The sequence below is a fragment of the Peromyscus leucopus genome, chromosome X (genome assembly GCF_004664715.2).
Source record: "Peromyscus leucopus breed LL Stock chromosome X, UCI_PerLeu_2.1, whole genome shotgun sequence".
Classification (NCBI taxonomy): Eukaryota; Metazoa; Chordata; class Mammalia; order Rodentia; family Cricetidae; genus Peromyscus; species Peromyscus leucopus.
In genome coordinates, this window is record NC_051083.1 from 38,204,386 (window position 1) to 38,229,743 (window position 25,358).

Genomic DNA, 25,358 nt, shown 5'->3' on the forward strand with positions numbered 1-25,358 from the left:
AGCTTGGTGGTAGAACACTTGCCTAGATATGCAAAGTCCTGAGTTCAATACTTTAAAACTTTTGTTGAATCTTTATGTTTTGAAAATTTTAATCCTAGTCTGGCTACCTCATCTTGCACCCCAAGTAATCTCTAGACTTCTACCACGACCCATACTACCTGAATACACACATAGGTCTCTTTGCCCCCACGAGTCTATGAGTACACCCAACAACCTGGTGTTCGTTTTTCTGTAACCTCCTGGATCTACTCTGGGTCTCACAGGCAATGCCCTAGCCTAGTCTGGCCACTCAATCCTGCACCTCAGCCAAACTCTAGACTTCCACCAGGAAGCATCTTACCTGCAAGCCCCTCCTGGGGACTAGCCTGGTGAGTACCCCTGACTTATATTCATCCAAGCCTTTTCCCAACCTCCGAGAATGAGCCTGGGTGCCACAGATAGTACACTACCCTAGTCTGGCCTTCCCTGCCTTCTCAGCAAGGGAGCCCTAGGCTTGGGCCAAGATCCACCCTACCCATCGCCCAAACCAGAGGACTCTCCCAGGTCATATACCTTTGAATAAAGCAGTCAAGTTACATGAAACAGTAAAACCAGAAGACTTGAGTTCAAGTCCCAAGTCTTGACTGTAAGTTTCAGTTTTACTGTGTGTAAAAAAATGGAAAAGAAAAATATGCCATAAGCCCTCACAAGTTTTCTTCTAAGAATCAGTGAAAACACCTAAACAGGTTTTGAAAATGCACAAATACATAAATCCCATTTTGCATGGTGATGATGCATCAACTGATTAATACATTAAAATGTTGCTTTTTTCCCCCTAACAGGAAAGCCCCATCTCCACACAGAGCTCCCCATCCATAAAAGGGGATTAGCAACTGAGCCTACACATCACTTAGCATGACCCCTTGGGGATGAAATACCAAAGTGCATACCTCCAGTTTGTGGATACTCCTACTATCTCCCGCAACTTATCCCGAACTGAAACAAAAATAAAGACATTACTCCAAGAAACAAAGAAACAGGAAAAATTGGTTAACGCAAGATGCTCAGAAACTAAGTAAAGCTGCTCATGCACTCAAAAGGTATCAAGATTCACAAATTCCCATTCAATGCTACAACAGCTCAGGGGAGGGAGCAGGCCTCTGCTCTTTGAAAAATGGGAGAAACTATACTGTCGCCTTCGTGCAAATAAACATACTATTTGCCAATTACTGAGGTTTATTTAAATAAATCATAAAATTTTCAATTTTTCACCCAAAAGGGCTTTATCAAAGCAAGATCTGAGTTCCTTTAGCATAGAACTTTTCTGCACATGTATGCACACATATACAGGACAGAGGTATCATTAGTCAGGTGTGATTCACTTTGTTTGTTTGTTTGTTTATTGAGACAGGGTTTCTTACTGGCCTGCAGCTTGCTAAATGGGCTAGGTTAACCGGCCAGTGAGCCCTGAGTATCCATCCCTATGATTCCACATCCACAGTGCTCGGATTACAAGCGTATGCCAACACATCTGGCTTTTTTACATGGGTACTAGGGATCAGCCTCACGTTCTAATGCCCCCATGGCAAGTACTTTACAAATTGTGCTATCTTCCCAGTCTGCTAACAAAGATATTTATACACAGGATCTCCATCCATCATCTTATAGGCAGTATTAGACCAAATTACTTAGTTCAGCAACTAAGACTAATATCCAAAACTGAGCTTTATTGCAATTGATTTCTCACATATTTACACTATTCTTTTGTTGTTGTTGTTTTGAGACAGGGTTTCTCCATGTAGTTTTGGTGCCTGTCCTGGATCTCACTCTGTACACCAGCCTGGCCTCGAACTCACAGAGATCTGCCTGGCTGCGCCTCCTGAGTGCTGGGATTAAAGGTGTGCACCACCCGCCCAGCTACACTTTCTAATTAGAGCAGTTTAAGCCAGAAAAATAAAGCGAAGACTTAAATCAAGCTAAAGCAAAGAATGTGATTTAATTTTAATTAATGCCCACTATGCAAGAGTGAATTAGGTTAAATCATAAGCGCTGAAGGGAAAAACTGATACCAATTACCACATACCATGATTCACATGGATAGATGGACATGCTATATATGGAAAGGGGAAAATAATTAGATAATCAACATAACTTGCAATTAGAAAATAAACATACAGTATTTCAAATAATGTGTTTTTTCTAGCATTTCAAATTACACATTCCAGTTATGGGAAATTAAATGTAGCTATACTTGGTCCTTCAATAACTAAACAATCAAAACCAAATTACGGCAAGAATAACATGCAGCCTCATGAAAGCGGTGGATTTTGAATCAGACCTTTGTGTATATGCCACATACTTGGTGCACACACTAATTATGGTTAAATCATAAAGAACTGCAAAACATAACCATTAGTAAATTACTGAATTTCCTCCTGAATAGAAGAATGTATAGAAAATAGCCCAAACAGGACACAGACTACTGATGCTCACTGGCATAAAACAGTTCTCACTAGTTTAGTCAGTGTAAAGATGGGTCGGTGCTGAGAACCAAGAAATTTCAATTATACATACATTCATACTGTCCCCTCCCCCTCTCTCACTTAGACCTTTTAAAGAGGTGACAATTTTAATTTTTATGAGTATTTCTAATTTCTAAGACATACCATAGTCTGCAAATGATATCAGTAAGTGAAACTAAGTGCAATTAAGCATACATTAACAGGGTCCCTCTAACAAAACTACGGACAAGTGTTTAAGTTAATACAAATGGCAGGCTCATTTCTTCCTCGTGACTATATCTCTGTTCCAGTCTTCCATAGCTCTACACAGGAAGTGCAAAGAAGAAATTGCTCAGTCCCCAAGGCTCCTAGGAACACCTCCAATTCTCTCTCAGATTTTTACCTCAAGCTATTATGCAGCTATCTTAATTCTTTTATAAATGTGATGTTTATGAAACATCGACACTTAACATGTATGTCTCAGGGATAGAGAGATGACGCAGTGGTTAAGAGCATGTACTGCTCTTGTGGAAGATCTGAATTCAGCTCCCAGCACCTATATCAGGCAGTTCAGAACCACCTGGAACTCCAAAGAAAAAAAACTGACACCTCCGCATGTACATGCATTCATGTGCACATACCCACCCCCAACCCCCACACATATGTGTGTAATTAAGTAAAAGTAGATCTTTAACAAGTACAGTTCATTACTGCTGCTATCATTCTGTGCACCTCCCAAGGGAAATGGGCTTTTTCATCATGTAGGCACAAAAGGTAAAAACAATCCTGCTTGCCTTCACGGATGTGTAAGGGTCCATGGTTTTTGGTGTACTGGGATCTTTGAGTCAGTCCTCTGCCATGAGTAAGAAGCCCCCTGTTCAAGGTACAAAGCCTGGAAAACAAGAGAAAGCATATTTAAAATAGTTTCCAGAGCTGCTTCTCTGGGAATCTGCAAAACATCACCTCCTCCAGAGTATCTAACTACACAGCAGCTTTAGTACATGCTTTGTTCTTTATTATCACACCATATTTCCTCCTCAATAAGGAAGATAAACTCAATTACAAACTAATCATCTTTAGACTTTGAATCAACCCTTTGCACTCAAAGAACTTAGTAGATTTGTCTAGAAATTTCCTAGGATCCTAATGAATGAAACTAAAAACTATGTATGCAAAGGAGCCTTGTCAATTCTCTTAAAAAAAAAAAAACTGGGTAAGCTGATGTTAGCTTACTGTTGTTTAAGTGCTGTCAACCATACACTACCATATTAGTAATAAAATACACTAGGTTTGTAGGGTGGCAGATTCCTGTGAGTTCAAGGCAAGCCTGGTCTACACAGTGAGTTCCAGAACAGCGAGGGCTAAATAGTGAGATCTCTCCCTCTCTCTCTCTCTCTCTCTCTCTCTCTCTCTCTCTCTCTCTCTCTCTCTCTCTCTCTCTCTCTCTCTCTCCCTCTCGCGTGCACACGCACACGCACACTCACACATACCAGAAATTAACAAACTGATCTGTGAAAGCTGAAAAGTTACTGAAGCGATCAAGAATTCTAAACACTTTCAAGTCCTCTAGCTCAAGTTACTAGCAAATTCTTACTACATAATGTGAGTACAATGACTAACCAAAAAATTACATTTTTACCTTTTCTTCGAGCAAGCTACTGAGTTACAGCATTCAGTGAAAGTCACTCAGTAAAAATATTTTGTAAGAATCTACCTGCATGTAGTTTTGACAATTATGTGCTGCTAGATTAAATCTTTGACCTTTCACCAAGCCAATTAATTCAGCTGCAAAAGAACATAAATTATGCATACTTGAGCGCTGGAAATTTTAACTCCTTAGCCTCCTGTCAACTTATTTAGCTGTGACACAGTCCCTGTTGGCCCACTGACACAGAAATGCTTGCTGGCGGACTTTAGCCTTTATGCCTTCTACACTGTTTATCAATATGGCTGCCAGTCACTTGGCATTTTTTTCACACAGTAACCTTTCCTTTTTCTGTACTTTTCTACACTGATTAATATTCTAGTTGTCTTGATCTTAACCTTCAAATTTGAATTTTCTCACAATGTGATTTAGATTTTCTATTTTTCAGCACTGTATACATTTTTATATAAGTTCAAATCCATTACTCATGGAAGTAAGTTATATATGCCTGTATCCTGCCATCTCATAAACCAGGATTCTGCAACAGAACATAACTAGTTTTAAAGAACATACAGGGGATGGAGGGTGATAAAGTCACAATCCTGGCAACCTGAGTTCAATCTCCCAGGACCCACAGAAAGGTAAAAGGAAAGAACTGACTCCACAAAGCTGTCCTTTGACCTCCACATGCACACCATTATGTACAAACACACACACACACACACACACACACACACACACACACACACACACGTACATCATGCCGGTATACACACATACACAAAATATTTTTTAAATAAAACACTGGAGAACCTGGAGAGATAACTCAGTGGGTAGGAATGCTTGCTGTACAAGCTGGCCAGCCAGTCTAGCCTAAATGATAAACTCTAGTCTCAGTGAGAGCTCCTGTCTCATGGGAATAAGGCCAGTGATAGAGTGGGATATCTAATGGCTTCCTCTTGTTTCTGCATGCAAACAAACACACTTGTAAACATACATGTGCATATACCTCAACCCATAAAGTCAGTTCAGTTTCCAGCATACATAAAATCAAGGGTGGTGGCACATGCCACAATATTCAAGAGGTAGAGGTGTGTGTCTGTATGTGGGTATGTGGACATGTGTGTTGGTGTATGTGGGTGCCTATGGGGTCCTGCGCAAGGCAATGACTCTTCTGAGCTAGAGTTACAGGTGGTTATGAGCTGTCTGACATGGGTGCTGGAATTCGAACTCAGGTCCTCTGGGAGAGCAGCAAGTGCTTCTAACCAGCTAGCTATCTCTCTAATCCCTGAACTGTATATCTTAAAACTTGAAAAAAAGGCTTATAGGACAATAATATGAAAAAGAATAGCTTTTTAACAGCTGTACCATATATTTGTGTTTTGAGCTGATTTCACCTAGACCAACTTCTAGTCCTGTGAGCTCCATTAATGGTAAAGGAGTACACCCTTTTTTTTTTAAATTTTCTACACCATATTAATACTCTGTATTTTCAGTTTTAGACATAGAACTAACTCACCCCTGTGTTCCAAGTGCCCACACCATTCAATACAGTACTGTGCTGTAGGTTTCTAGCCCGGGAGTTGTAAATTATAACATTTGGTCTAGGGTATCTCATCTGGGTTTGTGTAAGCATACTCTGTGATGTGGTACAATGACAAAAATCTCTTAACAGCACTGTGCTCAGACCCTAGCCCCATTGGTAGGTGACGAAGCAGTGAAATAGAAGAGGCAGGAGAATTGCTTAATCAATACCTAGTCGCTCAGTCCCTCAAGATTCCCTAGCTTCCTTATTTCTGATAAGCCCACAAGAGCCACACAACATAATCCCTAGGCTTTCAGAGGAAACTGTCATGGGACTTTTAGTATACTCAGGCCACAGAACTCCAGGATTGAAGCTTTCTAATGAAAGAAGGCTGAGAATTTCAGTCTCTCCATGGCTTGCCTAGGGAGCTACAGAGTCACCTGGAGTTATGAAAAGACATGGACTGGCACCATCTTAGGTTCCAACTATGGAGAAAATGGGAAAAAAAAAACTATCAGTGTATTATCAGGTAGTGCAAGCTGAGGGGTGCTAGCTCAGTAGTAGAAGACTTGCTTAGAATGAATGAAGGCCTGGGCTGGCTGCTCCCCAGCACCTCAGCTACAATAGCACAGGCAAGGTTATTCATATGCCCACTCCTCTGAGAAAATTCCTCAATATGCAGACCAAATCAAGCGAGGTGACTCATGTGCATCTGGCAAAAAGCTGCACAAGCAAACACCAAATAACCTGATAGCTTCAGACAGTCTGTACTACTGTAAGGATGGCTTCTCAGCTAGACCCTGACGGAAGTTAAGCTTCAATAGGACTAACAAGAAAGGCACAAAAGGTGAAGAGTGCAAGGAAGCACTTCTAAACTGGGGAGAAGAGCTCAAGAAAGGTGTCGTGGGGGCTATAGGGACAGCTCAATAATTACAACCACTTCTTTTTTAAAAAAAAAAATGAGATGTTATTTTTATGTGTATGGGTATTCTGCCTCCCTGTTTGCCTGTGCACTACATGTATGCAGTGCCTGAAGAGGTCAAATGAGGGGTCAGATCTCCTACAACTGGAGTCCTTGAACCTGGGTCCCCTGGAAGAGCAGCCACTATACCCTCAGCTAAGTCTCTAGCCCAGTGAAGAGTACTTCTTGCTTTGCAGGAGACCTAGGTTTGGTTATAAGCACTCACACGGTGGCTGACAACCATCGCCAACTCCAGTTCCAGGGGATGGGGTGCCCTCTATGGTCTCCACTGGCATCAGGCATGCTTATGGAACACATGCATAGTAGCAAGCAAAACACTCATACACATGAAAAATACAATTTTACAACACTTTTTAAAAGATCTTGTGGAAGAAGGCACATGGGCAAGGCCACACAACTTATAGAAGCCTTTCACATTGCATCTAAAGGTAACCATGCCCTTGTAATGACTATCAACCTGTCTTCAAATAGTTTGACAAAGCTTAGGTGCTGGTGGGTGGGGAGATAACCCACCTGGCTCAACTGATATAGCAAGGTTCCTAGGAACAGTAAAGGCAGATCAAGAACCCTGGCGTTTACACTCAAGGTCAAACCCAACCACAGCAGGATGACTTCTGAACCCAGAGCAAGTGTCATGCTCTTGGAAACCAAGCAAGCAGAAAAAAATTGCATGCTGTGGGTTAGGGACAGCCAGATATGCCCTTCAGTCTAAAGACCTTGGTCCTTAACTGTGCCAGCTGGAAAGAGCACATCTACCAAAAGGCACTCTAGTTGCCCCTGTTTTCCTGTGGAGCACTTTCATTACATGGGTCTTGTCGCTTACCAAAGCCATGTTCTAAACTGGGCATGATAACAAACATCTGTAAATCTCAGCACTAAAAGAGTTGAAAGCTGAAGAAGTGTCCTGGGTCTGAGGCCAGCCTGTATTACTTGGGCTGTTTCTCTCAAACCGATGGATAAATACACAGATGAGAGCTGGAAGTGTGGCACATGTCCTTAACCTAAGCACTGGAGAGCCATAGGCAGGTGGATCTCTTTGAGTTCGAGGCCAGTCTGGTTGATATGCTTATCAAATTTTAGGCCAGCCAAGATTACATAGTGAAACCCTGCCTGAAAAATAAAGTAACAAGAGTCTGGAGAGTTGGCTCAGTGGCTAAGAGCACTTGTTGCAAAAGGACCAGAGTTTGATTCCCAGCACCCACACAGAGGCTCACCACTTCTTCAGGCACCATGCAGGAATGTGGTGCACAGACATATATGCAAGGAAAACACTCATACACATAAAATAATAAAAATAAATCTAAAATAATTAAAAATAGATGAATCAGCTTATGAGAACCAAACGGCACTCTACAATCTTGGCACATGTGATAACATACTTAAGTCAGATTCCAAGTGTGTCAAGCACGTAACCTCCAAAATGTTTTTCAAAGAGAAAAGGGCTGGCAAGGCAAGGAGGAACGGAAAATACTAGCTTTTGGAAAACGGGATACCCCAAGGTTCCAGCCACACCCCTGGTGAGCAAAGGGATAGGAATTTCAAGGGAACACCCTGAGTCTTCCCTTTTAAAAGTGCCAGATGTCGCTAAAGTAGGGTGACATTCTTTCAGGATAGACCGGTGGGCCCGAGTCTAGGCTGCGGGTGCCTTTTCCTGCAAAGCCAACCATCCACTGCCTCTGTCCCTCCCACTGCTTCTTCCGCCCCGCTTCGCGCTGCAAAAGAAGGCGTGGGCACCCCCAGGACAGCGCCCTCCAAGCCCTTCCACGCCCTGCCACCTACCACATCACTGCCCGCTTCATGGCACTCCACTGCTTAGCCACGGGTGGACAACCAAGATACTCGAACTCCTGGGTGGAGGAAAACAGGAAACAGGAGAGCGTGAGTGCGAGCCCGAATCTAAACCCCAGGAACCGCGCAGAATCGAATCTTGCTCACCACCTCGGAGCCTACGCCACAAGAGCACAGGGAGGGGGTTGGGCCTCACTGTCGGAAGGGCGGGGCTACGCTACCCGGGGGCGGGACTACCGCACAGAGAACCTCAGGTCCTGATGTTTGATTGGTGCATAGCTGCAGACGCAGACGATGGAACTTCCCATTCAATCAGCTAGGTGGGGTCCTAGACTAACAGACAGGACTTTTCCCTCAGTTGTTAAGTAAATGAACCACTCGGCACAACTCCACACAGCAGAGTAACAGCAGCAGCTGGGCGCACCTCCGCCCGGGTAGAACTCTTTAGTTCTTGACTCTTGGCAGGTTTACTCCCAGTCCGCGGTTCTTGCCCTTGGCATCATTTGAGCAGCTTTCCAAAATATGGGTACTAGCTTGTTCTCCTAGCAATAGGTAGACTGAGGCCGGAGAATAGCCAGTAATTAGAGGCCAGCCTACACTAAACTGAGGTCTAGGCCAGAAAAAAATATTGTTCCTGGTTTTATTTGAAATTTTGGTTTAAAAAATGCTTAGTGAGAAAAATTAAGATGCAGAGAATTTTTCAAGAGAGGCCCATGCCTGTTATCTGGGCAACCCAGGAGAGTGAGGATGGGAGATCACAAATTCAAGATCTGCCTGACTACAGAGTAAGTTTCAGTCCAACCTTTGCAGCATACCTAGATCCAATCTCAAAATGAAAAGTAAAAAAGGGATTGAGGAACAGAACAAAGTGGCAGAGTGCAAGGCTATCAGGCTAGAGGCCCTGAGTTCAATCCCCAGTGCCAAAAAAGGAGTAAAAAAAGACAGAACAAAAGAAATTTTCAGAAATTAGGCATGATGGCATATTGCTAGATGAGTTGATTGTGAGAAGGTCTTATTTACTTAATAGGAATCCTCTCACCCAGACCTATGGCCAGGTGCTGAGTCACAATCTACTAATATAGATGTTTGCATAAGTGACCATTCAGAGACTAGGAAACATTTTTTAGGAAGAAATCCTGAGCGACGAACCCCATAGACTCCACAGCAAATGATATTTAAAGTGGAAAACTCTGAATATTTGGCTCACTTATCTTCGTTCTAAAGTCAGGGAAGCCATGTTAAAAGCAGCCAACCTAGCACGCGTGTGTGTCTCTATCTCAACCTTTTAATCAGGCTGGAAAGATAGGTCAGCAGTTATGAACACTTACTGCTCTTGCAGGGGATCAAGGTTCCATGCACAGCACCCACATGCAGCTCAAAACCATCCCAGGGGATCTGATGGCCTCTTCTGGCCTCTGCACATACCAAGCCACACACATAGTACACATACATACATACAAAGACTCATATACATAAAATAAATTTTTTTTATTATTTTAATGTCTTAGCAACCCTGATGTCTCACTGTTGTTCTTGTTGCTGTTGTAAGGCATTTATGTATCACAGCTTGGAAATCACAGATGAGAGGCAACATAGTCACAAAGCCAGACAGGAATCATGTAACAACTGTGTAATGGTGAAAATTCCTGTTCTTACACAACCCATCTGCCAACTCACCTTTTTTCTTACTTGTGTCTCACATATAATGAAAATTTAAAAACACATAATGATAGATAGGCAGATACATTATCAATGTCTTTACTACAAGCAGAACAATAAATAACAAAATCTGATAGTGTGTTATAGTTCAGTCATGTACTATGATCAAAAAAATTTTAATATCCCCCAAGATCCAGCTATACCACTCTTGGGCATATACCCAAGGAATGCTCAATCATACCACAAGAGCACTTACTCAGCTATGTTCATATCAGCATTGTTTGTAATAGCCAAAACCTGGAAACAACCTAGATGCCCTTCAACTGAAGAATGGATAAATAAATTGTGGCACATATACACAATGGAATACTACTCAGCAGAGAAAAACAATTACATCATGAGGTTTGCAGGCAAATTGATGGATCTAGAAAAAATCACCCTGAGTGAGGTAACCCAGACTCAGAAAAACAAACATGGTATGTATTCCCTCATAGGAGGATACTAGATGTGGAACAAGGATGACTGGACTGCTACTCACATCACCAGGGAGGCTACTTGGAAAACAGGATGCCCAATGATGGAGAAATGGATGAGATCTACATGAACAGCCTGGACATGAGTGGGGGTAATGAAGGGCGAGGGTGGAGGGAAAGTGAGCTTGGGGGAGTGGAAGATCCCAGCTGGATCAAGAACAGAGAGGGAGAACAAGGAATAGGAGACCATGGTAAATGAAGACCATATGAGAATAGGAAGAAGCAAAGTGCTAGAGAGACCCACAGAAATCCACAAAGATACCCCCACAATAGACTGCTGGCCATGGTCGAGAGACAGCCCGAACTGACCTACTCTGGTAATGGGATGGCCAAACACCCTAATTGTCGTGCTAGAAACCCCATCCAATGACTGAGGGATCTGGATACAGAGATCCACGGCTAGGCCCCGGGTGAAGCACCGGGAGTCTAATTAGCGAGAAAGAGGAGGGTTTATATGAGCAAGAATTGTTGAAACCAAGGTTGGATAAAGCACAGGGACAATTAGCCAAACGAATGGAAACACATAAACTATGAACCAAAGGCTGAGGGGCCCCCAACTGGATCAGGCCCTCTGAATGGGTGAGACAGTTGATTGGCTTGATCTGTTTGGGAGGCATGCAGGCAGTGGTACCGGGTCCTGTGCTCATTGCATGAGTTGGCTCTTTGGAACCTGGGGCTTATGCAGGGACACTTGGCTCGGCCTGGGAGGAGGGGACTGGACCTGCCTGGACTGAGTCTACCAGGTTGATCTCAGTCCTTGGGGGAGGTTTTGCCCTGGAGGAGGTGGGAATGAGGGGTGGGCTGGGGTAAAAGGGAGGGGGGCCGGAGGGGGGAGAACAAGGGAATCCGTTGCTGATATGTAGAACTGAATTGTATGGTAAAATAAAATTTAAAAAAAGAATAAAAATAAAATAAAAAAATTTAATAATCACATTTCCTTGGGACGATAGATTCTGAGTATCTGGTTTAAATAAAGAATTTTCCTGGCAGATTATGTCATCAGCTTTCAAACTAATTTATGCTATGATTTTACAGAGTAGAGAAACTGTGGTTTTAAAATTAGCTTATTTCCAATATTATATAGCCAACCCAAAATTATCTACATGAGCCAGATGTGAAGGCAAATGCCTGAAATACTAGCTACTTGGAGACTGAGGTGAGAGGGTCACAAGTTCTGAAGCTAGTCTAGGCTTTGCTGTGAGTTCAAAGTCAGCCTTCCAAAAATAGTGAGACTCTGTCTCAAAATAAACTAAAGGGGGACCATTTTCCTGAGATGTTAGCTCAGTGGCAGTATTTGCCTAGCATGTGTAAGGTCCTGTATTTGAGCACTAATGCCAAAAAGTATGGAAAGGGTCCAGAATAAATTAGGAGACTGTCTTAGTTACTTTTCCATTGCTCTCTTAAGAACTATGTGAATGAACTATTTTAGAAGTTGATCTGAATGTCCTTCTGAAATATATTATCTTTCTCATAGTTTTATTTATTTATTTACAGGAAGATATTTCAAGTTTTTCATTATGTGTGTGTATCTGGAGGTGCGTGTTTGTGCATGTGAGGGCAGGTGCTTGTGGAGTCCAGAAGTGGAGTTATAGATGGTTGTGAGCCATTTTGAGACAACAGATATGAATGTTGGGAACTGAACTTAGTTCTTTTGCAAGAATAGTGCCTGGCTGTCTTAGTCACTATTCTATTGTTATGAAAAGACACCATGACCAAGGCAACACCATGATCCTGGGAGGGGCAAAAAGCATATTCCAAGAACAATCTTGTGCTTTGGAGGCCTGAGGTCACAGGACTCTTGTCCTGTTTTCTTGGAGTCTTCTCACAAGCAATCAGAATTCTCCTCATACATCTTCATTCATGGACTGTGTTCCAACAATTTGTGGCAGGGAGCATAGTGGCAGGCAGGCAGATATGGTGCTGGAGAAGTGGCTTAGAATTCTATATCCTTATCCATAGGCAAAGAGAGAGAAACCAGGCCTAGGATGGCTTTTGAAACTTCAATGCCTGCCGCCAGTGACACACATACTCACACAATCATACCTTCTAATCCTTCAAATATTGCCACTCCCTGGTGACTAAGCATTCAAATACATGAGCCTATGGGGGCCAAATTCTTATTCAAACTACCACAATACTATTAACTTCTAAGCCATTTTTCCAGCCCTCTCATTTTTCTTACTTATTTTTTTATTTTAATTAAGATATAATTAATTTAATCATTTCTCCCTTCCTTTCCCTCCCTCTAATCCCTCCATACACCCTCGTGTTCCCTCTCAAATATTATTTTGATTATTATTGTTACATACAAATACATGTATATTTGTTACACAAATGCATACATATATACAAATATATAAATACAACATGCTGAGTTTATTTAGTGTTGCTTGTGTGTGTATGATTTTATGGCTGACCAATTAAAAGGCTTATTCCTGGGAAAGACTAATTCACCCTTTCTCAGCATTCCTTAGTTTCCTACAGTTCTTGGTCTAAGGATGGGACCCCTTGAAATTTCCCACTCCCATTTTAGCATGTCTATTAGTGTTCTCATTTTTTAGGTAACCATATTATTATAGTATGTGGGTGTACCTTCCCTGTCATTTTTAAGAAATACAATCTCACATCAGACTTTCTGTTCTTATGGTTCCTCCATGCTTCCTGCTCTCTCTTCCTCAATGTTCCTGAGCCTTATGTGCAGGAGCTGTGTTATCCACTGGGAATGGGCATTCCACAATACATTGTTCTGTATATTTTGACCAGTTATGGATTTCTGTTATGGTCTCTATCTACTTCTTTGGTGAGGAGTGAGAGCTAACTATACTTATCAGGCAAAGATGTCTTGTGAACAAACTCATTCTTTAAATAGCAGCCAAATTAACAGGATTCTTTTCCCTTTGTTACCTCAGATCATGATTTAAAAAACAAAACTGAAGGATATAGCTCAATGGTTGAGTATTTGCTCAACATGTGAAAGGTCTGTGGTGGTTTGAAAGAGAATGGCCTCCATAAGCTCCTATGTGTGAATACTTGGTACCCAACTGACAGAACTGATTGGGAAGGATTAGGAGGTGTGGCTTTTTTGGAGGAGGTTTGTCACTGGAAGCAGGCTTTGAGGTTTCAAAAGACTCATGTCCTTCCTAATGTGCTCTCTGCTTTCTCCTTGCTCTCAGTTGTTCCTGCCACAAGGCCTTCACTCTGAGACATTAAGCCTAATCAAACACTTTCTTTTATAAGTTGTCTTGGTCATGATGATTTATCACAGCAATAAAAACCCAAACTTATACAAAGTCCTAGGTTCAATCTTCAGTACTTCAAAATGAAACTTAAAGAGTAAAACTGTAGGTGCAGTTTCCCTGGATAAAAACTATTTTTCTCTGGACTAGAGAGATAACTGAGCAGATAAGAGCCCTGGCAGCTCTTCCAGAGGACTCAGGTTCAATTCCCAGCACCCACATGGCAGCTCACAACTGTCTATAACTCCAGTTTTAGTGGATTCAGTGCCCTGGTCTCCTAATGTACAAGGCATTGCAGGCAAAACAGTCATACACATAAAATAAAATTAATTTTTAATACAAAACAATGATTTCTCTGAAGAACTCTGACTAATATAGTAAGCCACAAGTTACCCATTAAGCAGGGCCAAAAAATAAGTCATGTGCTCAACTGAAGATGACCAACATCCAAGCTCGTGTTCCAACACAGAGAAATCCCATTTCAAAGTTCATAGTAATGCCCAGAGCTATGAATGTCCCTAAAATCTAATGGCAAACAACATGCATAACTGCACTACCAGATATGCTGGTTGTACTGTGCTTGAGGGCCAGTGTTCAGCAAAACAGGCAAGCTGCTAGTTCAGAGAAAGAATAAAAAGTGAGCAATTAATCTGATAATAAACCTAGATTAAATATTATTCTATAAACATTTTCACCCAAGTGATCAAGAGACTATTATCTGGTCCATTTAAATATGATTTGCTGAGATTTCATACTGTTGTGAATATCTAATCCATATTGTCAGTCATTATTGGATTGGAGGTGGAGTTGAATAGAAGTGGGATCAAGAAATGAGTGAGCTCGGCTTGACTCATATCAAAAATCATACATGCATTAAATTTCAGAGCTGTAAAGAGAACCTTCACATCTCAATCTTCTGATCCATATTTATCTTAAATCCTGCACATATTCCTGGTGGTTCTGATATCATCACTTACTTACTTCATTTATTAATTACCATTAATATCAATATCAATATGTAACAATTTTTACAAAGGAAACTGCTTAAAGAAGTTAGAAGCCTTGCCTAAAGTAACACTTGCAGAACCAGAACTTTAGTGCAAGGCTCCTAAGCCCAAAACAAGATATTTTCATCCACTCCGTCTCTCACAGTCAAAATAGAAATTTGTATAGGTGAAAAAATAGGATACACTTTCCAATTAATCAAGCTGTGATGTCTTAAAAAATGAAAGATATAGTGCAAAAACAGAGAACAAGTTATCAAACCATTTTCATGAATTAGTTCAGCAAATTTCATTTGCAATTTGAGGCAACAACAGATGGTACAATTCCACATTGAGGTTCCCTCTGGCTAAATTTTATGGAATTAATCTAAAACATATATGATTAATATAGAGAACTTAAATATTTCCTAGGAATAGATTTAGGAAGAAAAATGCTGGAATTGGCATGGACTCTGAAACACAGGTTCCATTAAATCTGTCCCATAAATGTAAACTGTCATTCTGTGACCTCTTCCCCATTTTTAGGGCAGTTATTTAGGGAACACACAACACACACACACACACACACACACGCGCGCGCGCGCGTGTGTGTGTGTGTGTGTGTGTGTGTGTGTGTGTGTGTTTGTATGTGTGTAGAAATGTGCACATGAGTGAAGATGCCCATAGAGGCCAGATGAGAATCAGATCTCCTGGAGCTAGAGTTGCAGGTAGTTGTAGACTGCTTGGTGTGGGTGCTGGAAACCCATCTCAGATCCTCTGGAAAAGCAGCCAGAACTCTAAACCACTGAGTCATCTCTCTGGGGAGCACTCTTGTCATTAAATGTAATGCTGAGTTAATAGCTTCTTCCTAGAAACTACCCTTGATACAATACACAGCAAGTCTAGTGCTATTCTTGTATACAGACCTTCATGTGCTTTAAGTTCTTGCCATGTTACTACTTTTTCTCCATTGTTTACACTTCACTGCTAATTTCAATTACACTGCAGTTTCTTTCAAGTGCTACAACCGGGTAGTATCCACAGGGGATGTTCTAGGAACCTACTCCCACACAGAGATGCAAGATGCTATTATTCCATGTGCCTTGTGGAGGAGGTACCTGCCATTGTAAAAATAGCACCGCCTCTTATAGTTCAGATGTTAGGCAAATGTTTCCACAAACACATAACAGGGACAGATGTTCACCCAACCTAATCTCTATTCCAGGCTTATCTTAACTTCTTACTTCATATGTCACTCGGGAGGTTTATCCCTAATTTTTCCTGATGTCTGAAACCTAGCTGATGGTTGACCTCATCATTCATTCCCTTTGTTACTAAGTGGGGAAACCACCAATGCCAAGCATTGCTGGGACTAGGGTTAGGTGAGAAAGGCATATGTCTTGATTACAAATTTTGATTTCAAAAATATTACATAGAAATATTTAGTTAGGGTCCCTATTGCTGTAATGAAACACCATGGCCAAAAGGAACTTGGGGAGGAAAAGTTTTATTTGAATTACACTTCTACATCATTGTTTATCATCAAACCCAGTCAGAATAGGAACTCAAACAGGGCAGGAACCTAGAAGCAAGAGCTGATGCAGAGGCCATGGAGGGGAGCTGCTTACTGGTATGCTCCCCTAGTTTGCTCATCCTGCTTTCTTATAGAACCCAGGACCACAAACCCAGGGATGGCACCACCTACAATGGGCTGGGCCCTCCCTCAGTCACTAATTAAAGGAAATGCCTTACAGCCTGATCTTATGAAGGTTATCTATTCAATTGAGGTTTCTCCTTTCAGAAAACTCATTTATGTGTCAAGTTGACATAAGACTAGTCAGTACAATTCTTCATTTCTTTTTGGTGTTCCCTTAAATTTTGCAAACAAAATGAATGACTCGTTTTCCTCACCCTAATCTTAGCTACATTTCACATGTAAAAATGATGACTTTATTAGCCAAGAGGCCTCAGCTCCTTTCTCAGACAAATTAACATTATACTTTCCAGCTGGCCTTGAACTCGAAATCCTCCTGACTCAGCTTCCCAAGTAGCTAGGATTATAGGTGTATCACACTGTACTCTTACTTACAATTCATTTCAAATGATAGCTTTCAACTCTATTAAAATATTTATTTGACTCCCCCCAACATCCTACCCTCACATACGAAGAATTTGTTGAATTCTATCAAGGTAGGGACTGTCACCTCAAATTAGAGATCTAAGCTCTAGTGACCAATTTCTGCCTTGTTCTAGAAATACATAGCTAATCACTGGGCAAAAATAGATCTGGAAACAAGGATGCCAAAGCTTACAAATGGAGGAAACATAGCTGGTATCTTCCATTGCTGGCTATTTCATTAGTCTCAAGACATCAGGGTCTAAAGCCTTTTAATTAAAAACAATGAATTTTCCATTCTAAAGTGGTAGAACTTGTAATCGTTGGCTTTAGGAAACTCATTCAAAATACTACCAGGAGTAATTCTTAAAAATTTATAATTGGGCGGGGATATAGTTGGTTGGTAGAATGTATGCCTAGCATGCACACTGCCCTGGCTTTTTTCTCCAGATGAGCTGCAATTCTAGTGCTCAGGAGGTGGAAGCAGGAGGATAAGATGTTCAAGGTCATCCATTCCCAGCTACACATTAGGTTTATAGTCCTAGGCCAGCCTAGGATGCATGTGAGTTTTTTTTTTTTTAAATCTTTTTTTACAGGGGCCCCTAGTGGGTTTTCTACATTTCAATGAATGGCTAACATAATCAGTTAAAGAAAACAGACCTTACATCAATGAGCCGAATGACAGGTGGATTCGGTGATCTATCTGCTGTCTTCATTTATCAGATGGAAAGACATGCAAATGGAGAAATTCTTATGCGTGTTTCACGTTGAACATTGCAGGGAGTGGAGGAAGTTGTTGAGAAAAATAAGAATTTCACATTCTCTACCAAGCGGAGAAAAAGAACCTATTGAAGATTAGGGAGATAGCTCAGGCCTGGGTTCATCCCCAGAATCCTTGATTTATTTATTTTTTTGTTTTTAAAAGCCAGGTGTGGTAGCACTTGATGTAATCATTGTGCTGGGATTGCAGAAGCAAGCAGATTCCCAGGGCTAAGTGGTCAGCCAACCTATTGCACTTGGCAAGCTCTAGGCTGGTGAGAAAGCCTGTCTTAAAATAATAAAGTGGACAGTGCCTAAGGAATGACTCAAGATTGACTTCTGAACTCCACAGTAATGCACACACTCAAAAGGAAGTATTGAACCAAGATACATCTAATGAAGTCAAAGGCGATGGCTGTGTGGCAAAAATCTTTGTTTTTTTTTAAATTAATTTAATTTTACATATCAGCCACAGATTCCCCTGTCCTCCCTCCTCCCACCCACCCCCAGCCCTCCCCCTCAACCCACCCCCATTCCCACCTCCTCCAAGGCAAGGTCTCCTCTGTGGAGTCAGCCCAGCCTGGTAGATTCAGCTGAGGCAGGTCCAGTCCCCTCCACCCTACACCAAGACTGAGCAAAATGTTTCAGCATAGCCCCTAGGTTCCAAAAAGCCAGTTCATGCTCCAAGGACATGTTCTGGTCCCACTGCCTGGAGCCTCCTAAATAGTTCAAGCTAATCAACTGTCTCACTTATCCAGAGTGCTGGTCCATTTCCATGGGGGCTCCTCCGTTATTGGTTCACAGTTCATGTGTTTCCACTAGTTTGGCTATTTGTCCCTGGGTAATGGAGGGCAATGGTCAGGGCAAAGAGAGCTTAGGGGAGCAGGAGGTCCCAGCTGGATCAGGAACAGAGTGGGAGAACAAGGAAGGGGATACCATGATAGGTGAGGACCCCATAGGAATAGGAAGAAGCAGAGTTCTAGAGAGTTCCCCAGAAATCCACAAAGATAACCTCCACTATAGACTACTGGCAATGGTCGAGAGAGTGCCTGGGCTGACCTACTCTGGTGATCAGATGGCCAAACACCCTAACTGTCATGCTGGAACTCTTATCCAGTGACTGGTGGAAACAGATGCAGAGATCCATGGCCAAGCCCCAGGTGGAGCTCCAGAAAGAGAGAGGAGGGATTATATGTGCAAGAGATATTGAGACCATGATTGGAAAAAGCACAGGGACAAAATCTTTGTTTTTAAGAGTACCAAATTTTAATTTCTAATAAGCATTTCAAATCTGTCCACTACTCTTCAGATCCTCCACCTGCTATCAGCCTGTTCTCATGTGGAATCCTCTTACTGGAGTCACCTAGTTAATCTACTCTTCACCTCTCCTGATCTCCTCCAACATGATGATTTTAAAGCAAAATATAATCATATGACTTTTAGACTTTAAAGGCCGCCCACTGATCTTTTAATAAAAACCAGACTGCTCTGCATGTGTAGCTGTAACCAACCGTCTTATTAAATAAGAAACACAGAAACAATGTAAAAGAGAAAGCCGAGAGGTCAGAGCTCAGAGCTAAAATCTCACCCTTCCGCCTGCGGTGTCCCAGCTTCCTGAAAGAGAGCTATATCCTGTCTGTACGTCTTTTTTTATAGTATTATTGTTCTGCCTTCTCATTGGTTGTAAACCCAAACACGTGACTGCCTCGTCACTGTCTGAATGTACAGCCCCCTAGGTCTTAAAGGCATATGTCTCCAATGCTGGCTGTATCCCTGAACACAGAGATCTATGGGATTAAAGGCGTGTGCCACCACCGCCACACTCTGTCTATGGCTCTAATAGCTCTGACCCCCGGGGCAACCTTATTTATTAACATACAATCAAAATCACATTTCAGTACAATTAGAATACCACCACATCATGGGCTACTGATCCTTGCTAATCCCCTCACTCCCGGCCACCAACCAGTGCCACTTCTGCCTCCTCCTCTTCCTCCTCGTCCTCCTCCTCCTCCTCCTCACCACCATCATTCAACTCCTCTTGGCTTCTTGGAGTTTCCCGATTTACTAGGCTCCCCCACTGCCCAGCTCCTGATTTCATACCCATCATTCCTTCTCAGAAAGCCCTTCCCTCACCCTTTCCTTGACCAACTTCTTAAACTCATTTCCTGAAGATAGCCTGCCCCGGCCACCCCTGACCTACCCCCAACTCTGCTATGACTCCCAAGCTACGATAAGCCCCTCTCAGCCCTTTCTTCATAGCAATTAGAACTGTCACTACCATCCAATTCCAGAATATTCTCTCTATTCAAAAAGAAATGACAGAGTTTTTATGCCTGAAGTCACCTCCCAGTCTCTTTCCCTGAACAATTAAGTTTTCTTCTCTGTCTATACATTCCTCTATCCTGGACAGGTCATACAAATAGAAATATCCAAAATGTGGTGGTCTTTCATGGCATATCTCACCTGAGAACATTTCTGACGATCATCTATGTTATAGCATTTATCAGTAACTCATTTCTTTTCATATTTTAATTTTTTCATTTAGTGCGTGTGTTAGAGAGAAAGGCACATGTGTGTGCATGAGTGTATGGGTATGTCTTTCTTAAGTGTGTGTGTGCATTTGTCATGGCTCATGTATAGTGGTTATAGGACAACATTTGTGAATAATTCCCTCCTCTATCATGGGTTCTGAGAACCTAACTCAGGTCATCAGGCTTGCCCAGTAAGTCTTTTTACTCACTAATCCATCTCCTCAGCCTCATTTCTTTTTAGAGTGGAATGAAATGTCATGAATACCTTATTTGGCTAATCCATCAGTTGATAGACACTTACGTTGTTTCTCCTTTGGGGCTACCATGAATAATGCTGCCATGACTAATCAAATACAAGTTTTTTAATCACTTCTTATCTATAACTTGGAGCTCTCACCATGCAGATATTCTCCAAGGTCTCAGTCAGTTCTAACATGCCATATCAAGGGCAGAAGAAGAAATAAAGTTATTTCAGAATTTCTTTTCCTGAACACTATAATGCAAACTGTATATTAATTAAAAGTTGGATGAGTCTTTTGATTATTTGTGATACAACTAATATAACTATGTGAGTATTAGTTAACTAGTTAATTAGTTGACTAGTTAATCAGTAGTACTGTGTTTCCCAGCACTGAATAATTCTCTCCAATGACATCTAGAAGTGTGCATCTAAAACACCACTCTTCCACATTTTCTTTTTTTTTAATTTAATTTAATTTAATTTTACAATACTATTCAGTTCTACATATCAGCCATGGATTATCTTGTTCTCCCTCCTCTCGCCCCCTCCCCTTCTCCCCAGCCCACCCTCCATTCCCACCTCCTCCAGGGCAAAGACTCCCCTGAGGACTGAGATCCACCTGGTAGACTCAGTCCAGGCAGGTCCAGTCCCTTCCTCCCAGACTGAGCCAAGTGTCCCTGCATAAGCCCAGGTTTCAAACAGCCAACTCCTGCACTGAGCACAGAACCTGGTCCCACTGCCTAGATGTCTCCCAAACAGATCAAGCCAATTGACTGTCTCACCTATTCAGAGGGCCTGATCCAGTTGGGGGCCCCTCAGCCTTTGGTTCATAGTTCATGTGTTTCCATTTGTTTGGCTATTTGTCCCTGTGCTTTATCCAACCTTGGTTTCAACAATTCTCACTCATATAAACCCTCCTCTTTCTCACTAATTAGACTCCCAGAGCTCCACCCGGGGCCTAACCTTAGGTTGCATTTTCTCAGGCCTTTGTGTCAATGCCTGATCTCATGGAAATTCAGTCAAAACTATGAAAATCTCTGTCTATGTCTTTCTTTCACCATATCTTTCTCTGTATCTCTTTCTGCATCCTCTCCCCCCCTCTCTCTCGTGCTGTGTGTGTGTGAGAGTGTGTGCTTTTGTTCATGTATGTGTGCATGTGTTAGTGTGTTGCTGGGAGTAGAAGCCAAATCCTTGTGCATGCTGTTTATCTGTTTTGAATCTCATTTCTCTTTGGATTCTGAGCACATCCCACAAGGAGCCTGTTCCTTCTTCATTCCTCTTCTCAGAATCAACTGCAAAACAGTTCCACAGATGACTTAGATTTAGTCAAGAGTTATAGATAATGCAATATACCTCAAATTTCTGCACTGTGAAGGCTGACACAGGAAAAATCATGAGTTTGAAGCCAGCCTGGGCTATATATTGTGAGATGAGAGAGAGGAGGTAGGGAGAAAAGAGAAGAGAGAAAGAGAATGCATATAGGAATAAGGAAACTCTGTCTTAAATGCTTTAAAATCTATAGAGCCAACACAGTAAATCAATTCTACTATATTCACTTCTTAAGTCACTATATGTTAAGTCCTGGGCTGGGTATAGAGCATACACAGATCAAAAAAGGAGAATTCATGGATCAAGTCTTCAAGCTGTGGGAATGTGGATAAGGGGATGGAGAAGAGGGGAGCGAGAGGAACACAGATAAGGAATGTTAAACTTTAGGTCATAGAGACAGCAAGTGGTAGCTGTTGGCTCCCAGCTGTGTGGGAGGCTGGGCTCAGTGAGCTAGAGCTTCCCATGTTTCTAAGGAAGCCAGAACTCTAGTTTTATGTGAATAGCATTATTTAAACATTCACTCAGTTCAGAACACATTGCCAAATTCTTTGTGCTTCACAAGTTTCTCTGCCTTTCTTAGATTTGGCAATTAGAAAAGATTTCATAAAATATCAATTTAAAAAGAACAGCCTTTATCTGCTGAGCTATCATGTTCATGGGCACTCAGGTGCACACACACAAAAATGTAGTTTTAAAAATAAGGGCTGGGGAGATGGTTTACCAGTTTAAACTTCTTGCTCTATCAGAGGACCCAATTTTCATTCCACTACTCACTTTGTGACTCAAAACCATCTAAAACTACAGTTCTAGGGGATCTAACACCCTCCTGACCTTCCCAAGGCACCAGACAGGCACATGGTACATATGTATACATACAGGCAAAACACTCATACATATATAAAATAAATCTTAAACAAACAAACAAAGACAAGGAGGGCTCCTAACACCTACAAATTCATCACCACCTAGAGAGAAAAAGGTGAAAATGTTCCCAAATTACTATAAGTATTTCAGTGCAGTGTGCCACCCTCTCTCAGAAGCAGCAGCAAGCAACTCAATTCATCTATCGTGACAGAGCATGGAGGCATCTAGATGATGGTGCAGAACAGTGGCTTAGAAAGCCACACAGAAAATGTGACATTTGAGGGAATTCTACACTCAGAAGAAAAAAATATAAAATGACCCAAAATAACATTTCTAGTTTCATAAACTCGTTATTAAAATATTAGAGTTTTCCAAATTAAGTTTTTACACTTAATATGCCGTGTCAAACATTATCATACACCTAGATTCCTGGCTAATTAAGGAATGCCATTTAAATTAAAGGTACCAATAAAACATGGTCAGGTACCCCGACCCCCACCTCCTGACAGCAGGGTCACTATCACTATGAACTCGAAGAATCTTTCATGGAAACAACTAGAGCTATGTGTCCTCAGCAGAAGTGAATGCCAAAAGAAGAGACCTCTTTTGCCCTACTCTTGAAGAATTTAGTTTGATGCTCTGGGAGAACTAACACACCTCTGGTAGGGTATCTCTGAACTGAGTGCCAAGTCACTGAGGGAAATGACTGCTTACTCACTTTGTCCTGGGTAAACTAGCTGTCAAACTATCTCTTCCATGTACTATTTTGTTCAAGTCAAATGACATAGAACACACATATCAAGTACCTGTGAGAAACTGCTGAGTCCTGGAGCAACAAGAATGAAAACAGGCTGGGGTATAGTTCAATGGTACAGGACTTGTCTAGTATAGACAAGGCTCTAAATTCCATCTCAGCACTAAAACACACACACACACACAATCAAACAACAGCAACAATAATAATAAATAGTGTGAAGGCAACAGTTTCTGCCACAGAGGGGGCTTATGTCTGGCTTCTTGGTTCATTTTACAGATGGGAAACAGAATCTGAAATTCTCATTTCTTCCTCTGGTCTGATAATGCTTTATACCCTTCATTAAGCTACTTTCCAGCATGTATGGATTTTTTTCAAGGCCCAAATAAAGCCATACATTTAAGAGGATTTCCTGACTCCTTTATTCATGATCAGCTTTTATTTGCCCTCAATTTCTTAGCTCACAAAGTCTGTACCTGATAATTTGCTGTGTCATAATTTTGCTTTAATAATTGGATTGTTCATCTTGGTACTGCAGTAATACTGTTACTTATCAAAGGGAAGAATCACCTTTTAAACTTTGGGACTGGCATTTAGTTTATTCTCAATATATAAGATTTCCTTGATTGGGGCCTGGGCATGATTGCAGAAGGATCAATTCTGTGTCAAGGGAAAAATCACAACAACATTGTGATTGGATGATGGAAACCAGATCGTCAACAGTCTAATAAAGAAGAACAAAGATGCTGAACAATTCTCTGACTTCCAAAAGTTAGTTTGATACCAATCCAGTCTTCAAATGTCAGTGAGATGAATTTAAACAACCGAATTCCATGAGCATAATATAAAACCAGAAGAATCTACATGATAAATAACATTCACATTCCATCTGATTGAAAATTAGGTTCATTACAGTGACAAGAAGGGTGATCTACTGCATGAGAAAACATCTTACGTGATATGTCAACCTCAAAAGGACCCTTCAGAACCTCCTAATTTTTTAATTTTATAAACTTTATTATTTAAAGACTTACAAATAAATTAAAGCATCACACATACACCAAAATTAAACAGATCTAGATTCAACACAACTCAATAAACTATTACACAGATAGAATAGGCATTTGGAATGGAAGCTGTGGAGTTTCACTCTAAATTTTACACTTTCAGTATCAAATGTAATTAATGCACTTATCTACCACCAAAAACAAAACAAAAATCCATGACATAATTAGAACTAGAAAAGCAATGACTTTTATATCCTCTTTCACAACTCGTGTCCATTACATGCATTCAGAGCATCCTAAATTGAATTTATTGGCCCATCATCCCAAACCTAAACCCTTCACAGTGCTTTAAAATTGAAAGGGATTTATTTTCTCATTGCTTTAAAATGTTTTTTTTCTCTATATATTGCTCCTATTCTTGAACTTCAATGCCTCCTACTAAAAGCTTGTTTAACAGAGGAGGCCATTGAGCAAGGAAAGAGACAGCGATTCTCTGTGGCATTATAATGCGTGAGAGAACATGAGTGCTGGCAGCATGAAAAAGTTCCGCTTTTGTAGCTCATTCTCCCTGTGACAGAGGACCATAAAGACTTCTTTCTTCCTTCCTTTCTTCTGCCTACTCGCAAGGCTGAGGCTCAATGAAATCCTTACCACTTTTCTACCCCCTTGCCTCTCTCAGCCGGAAAGAACTGGGTGAATAACACTCTACTGAAGGCTGCAAACAGGAAGACATCCGTAAGACTTCGTTTTCCCTCTTCACTGGGGAAAGACACGTCCTCCAGCTTGTTCCGGAGTCTAGAGGGAAGTCTGGAGCCGACGTTTTGATTTATGTTGCTTCTATGTTTCTTCCTCCTGCTTATAGCAGAATTTCTCCCCTCAGTTCTTCAGTGGAATTCCTCCCCTAGTATGCTAGGTTCTTCTAA

At 41.4% G+C, this 25,358-nt stretch overlaps 1 protein-coding gene across 5 annotated transcripts in view; it reads right to left on the minus strand.

The window, feature by feature from the left end:
- Acot9 (acyl-CoA thioesterase 9) overlaps positions 1-25,358 on the minus strand; it is a 77,804-nt gene that overhangs the window by 33,385 nt on the left and 19,061 nt on the right. Inside the window, exons 1-5 of one of the 5 annotated variants that reach the window (XM_028873198.1) lie at positions 8,571-8,642; positions 8,412-8,479; positions 3,275-3,372; positions 2,063-2,089; positions 930-975 (exon numbers count right to left, since the gene is read on the minus strand). In XM_028873198.1, coding sequence (XP_028729031.1) covers positions 930-975; positions 2,063-2,089; positions 3,275-3,372; positions 8,412-8,431 — 191 coding nt within the window. In that variant the 5' untranslated portion in view covers positions 8,432-8,479; positions 8,571-8,642. Of the gene's footprint in view, positions 1-929; positions 976-2,062; positions 2,090-3,274; positions 3,373-8,411; positions 8,643-25,358 lie in introns of those variants that run through there. The other 4 variants (XM_028873197.1, XM_028873199.2, XM_028873196.1 and 1 more) reach the window with 4 other exon arrangements.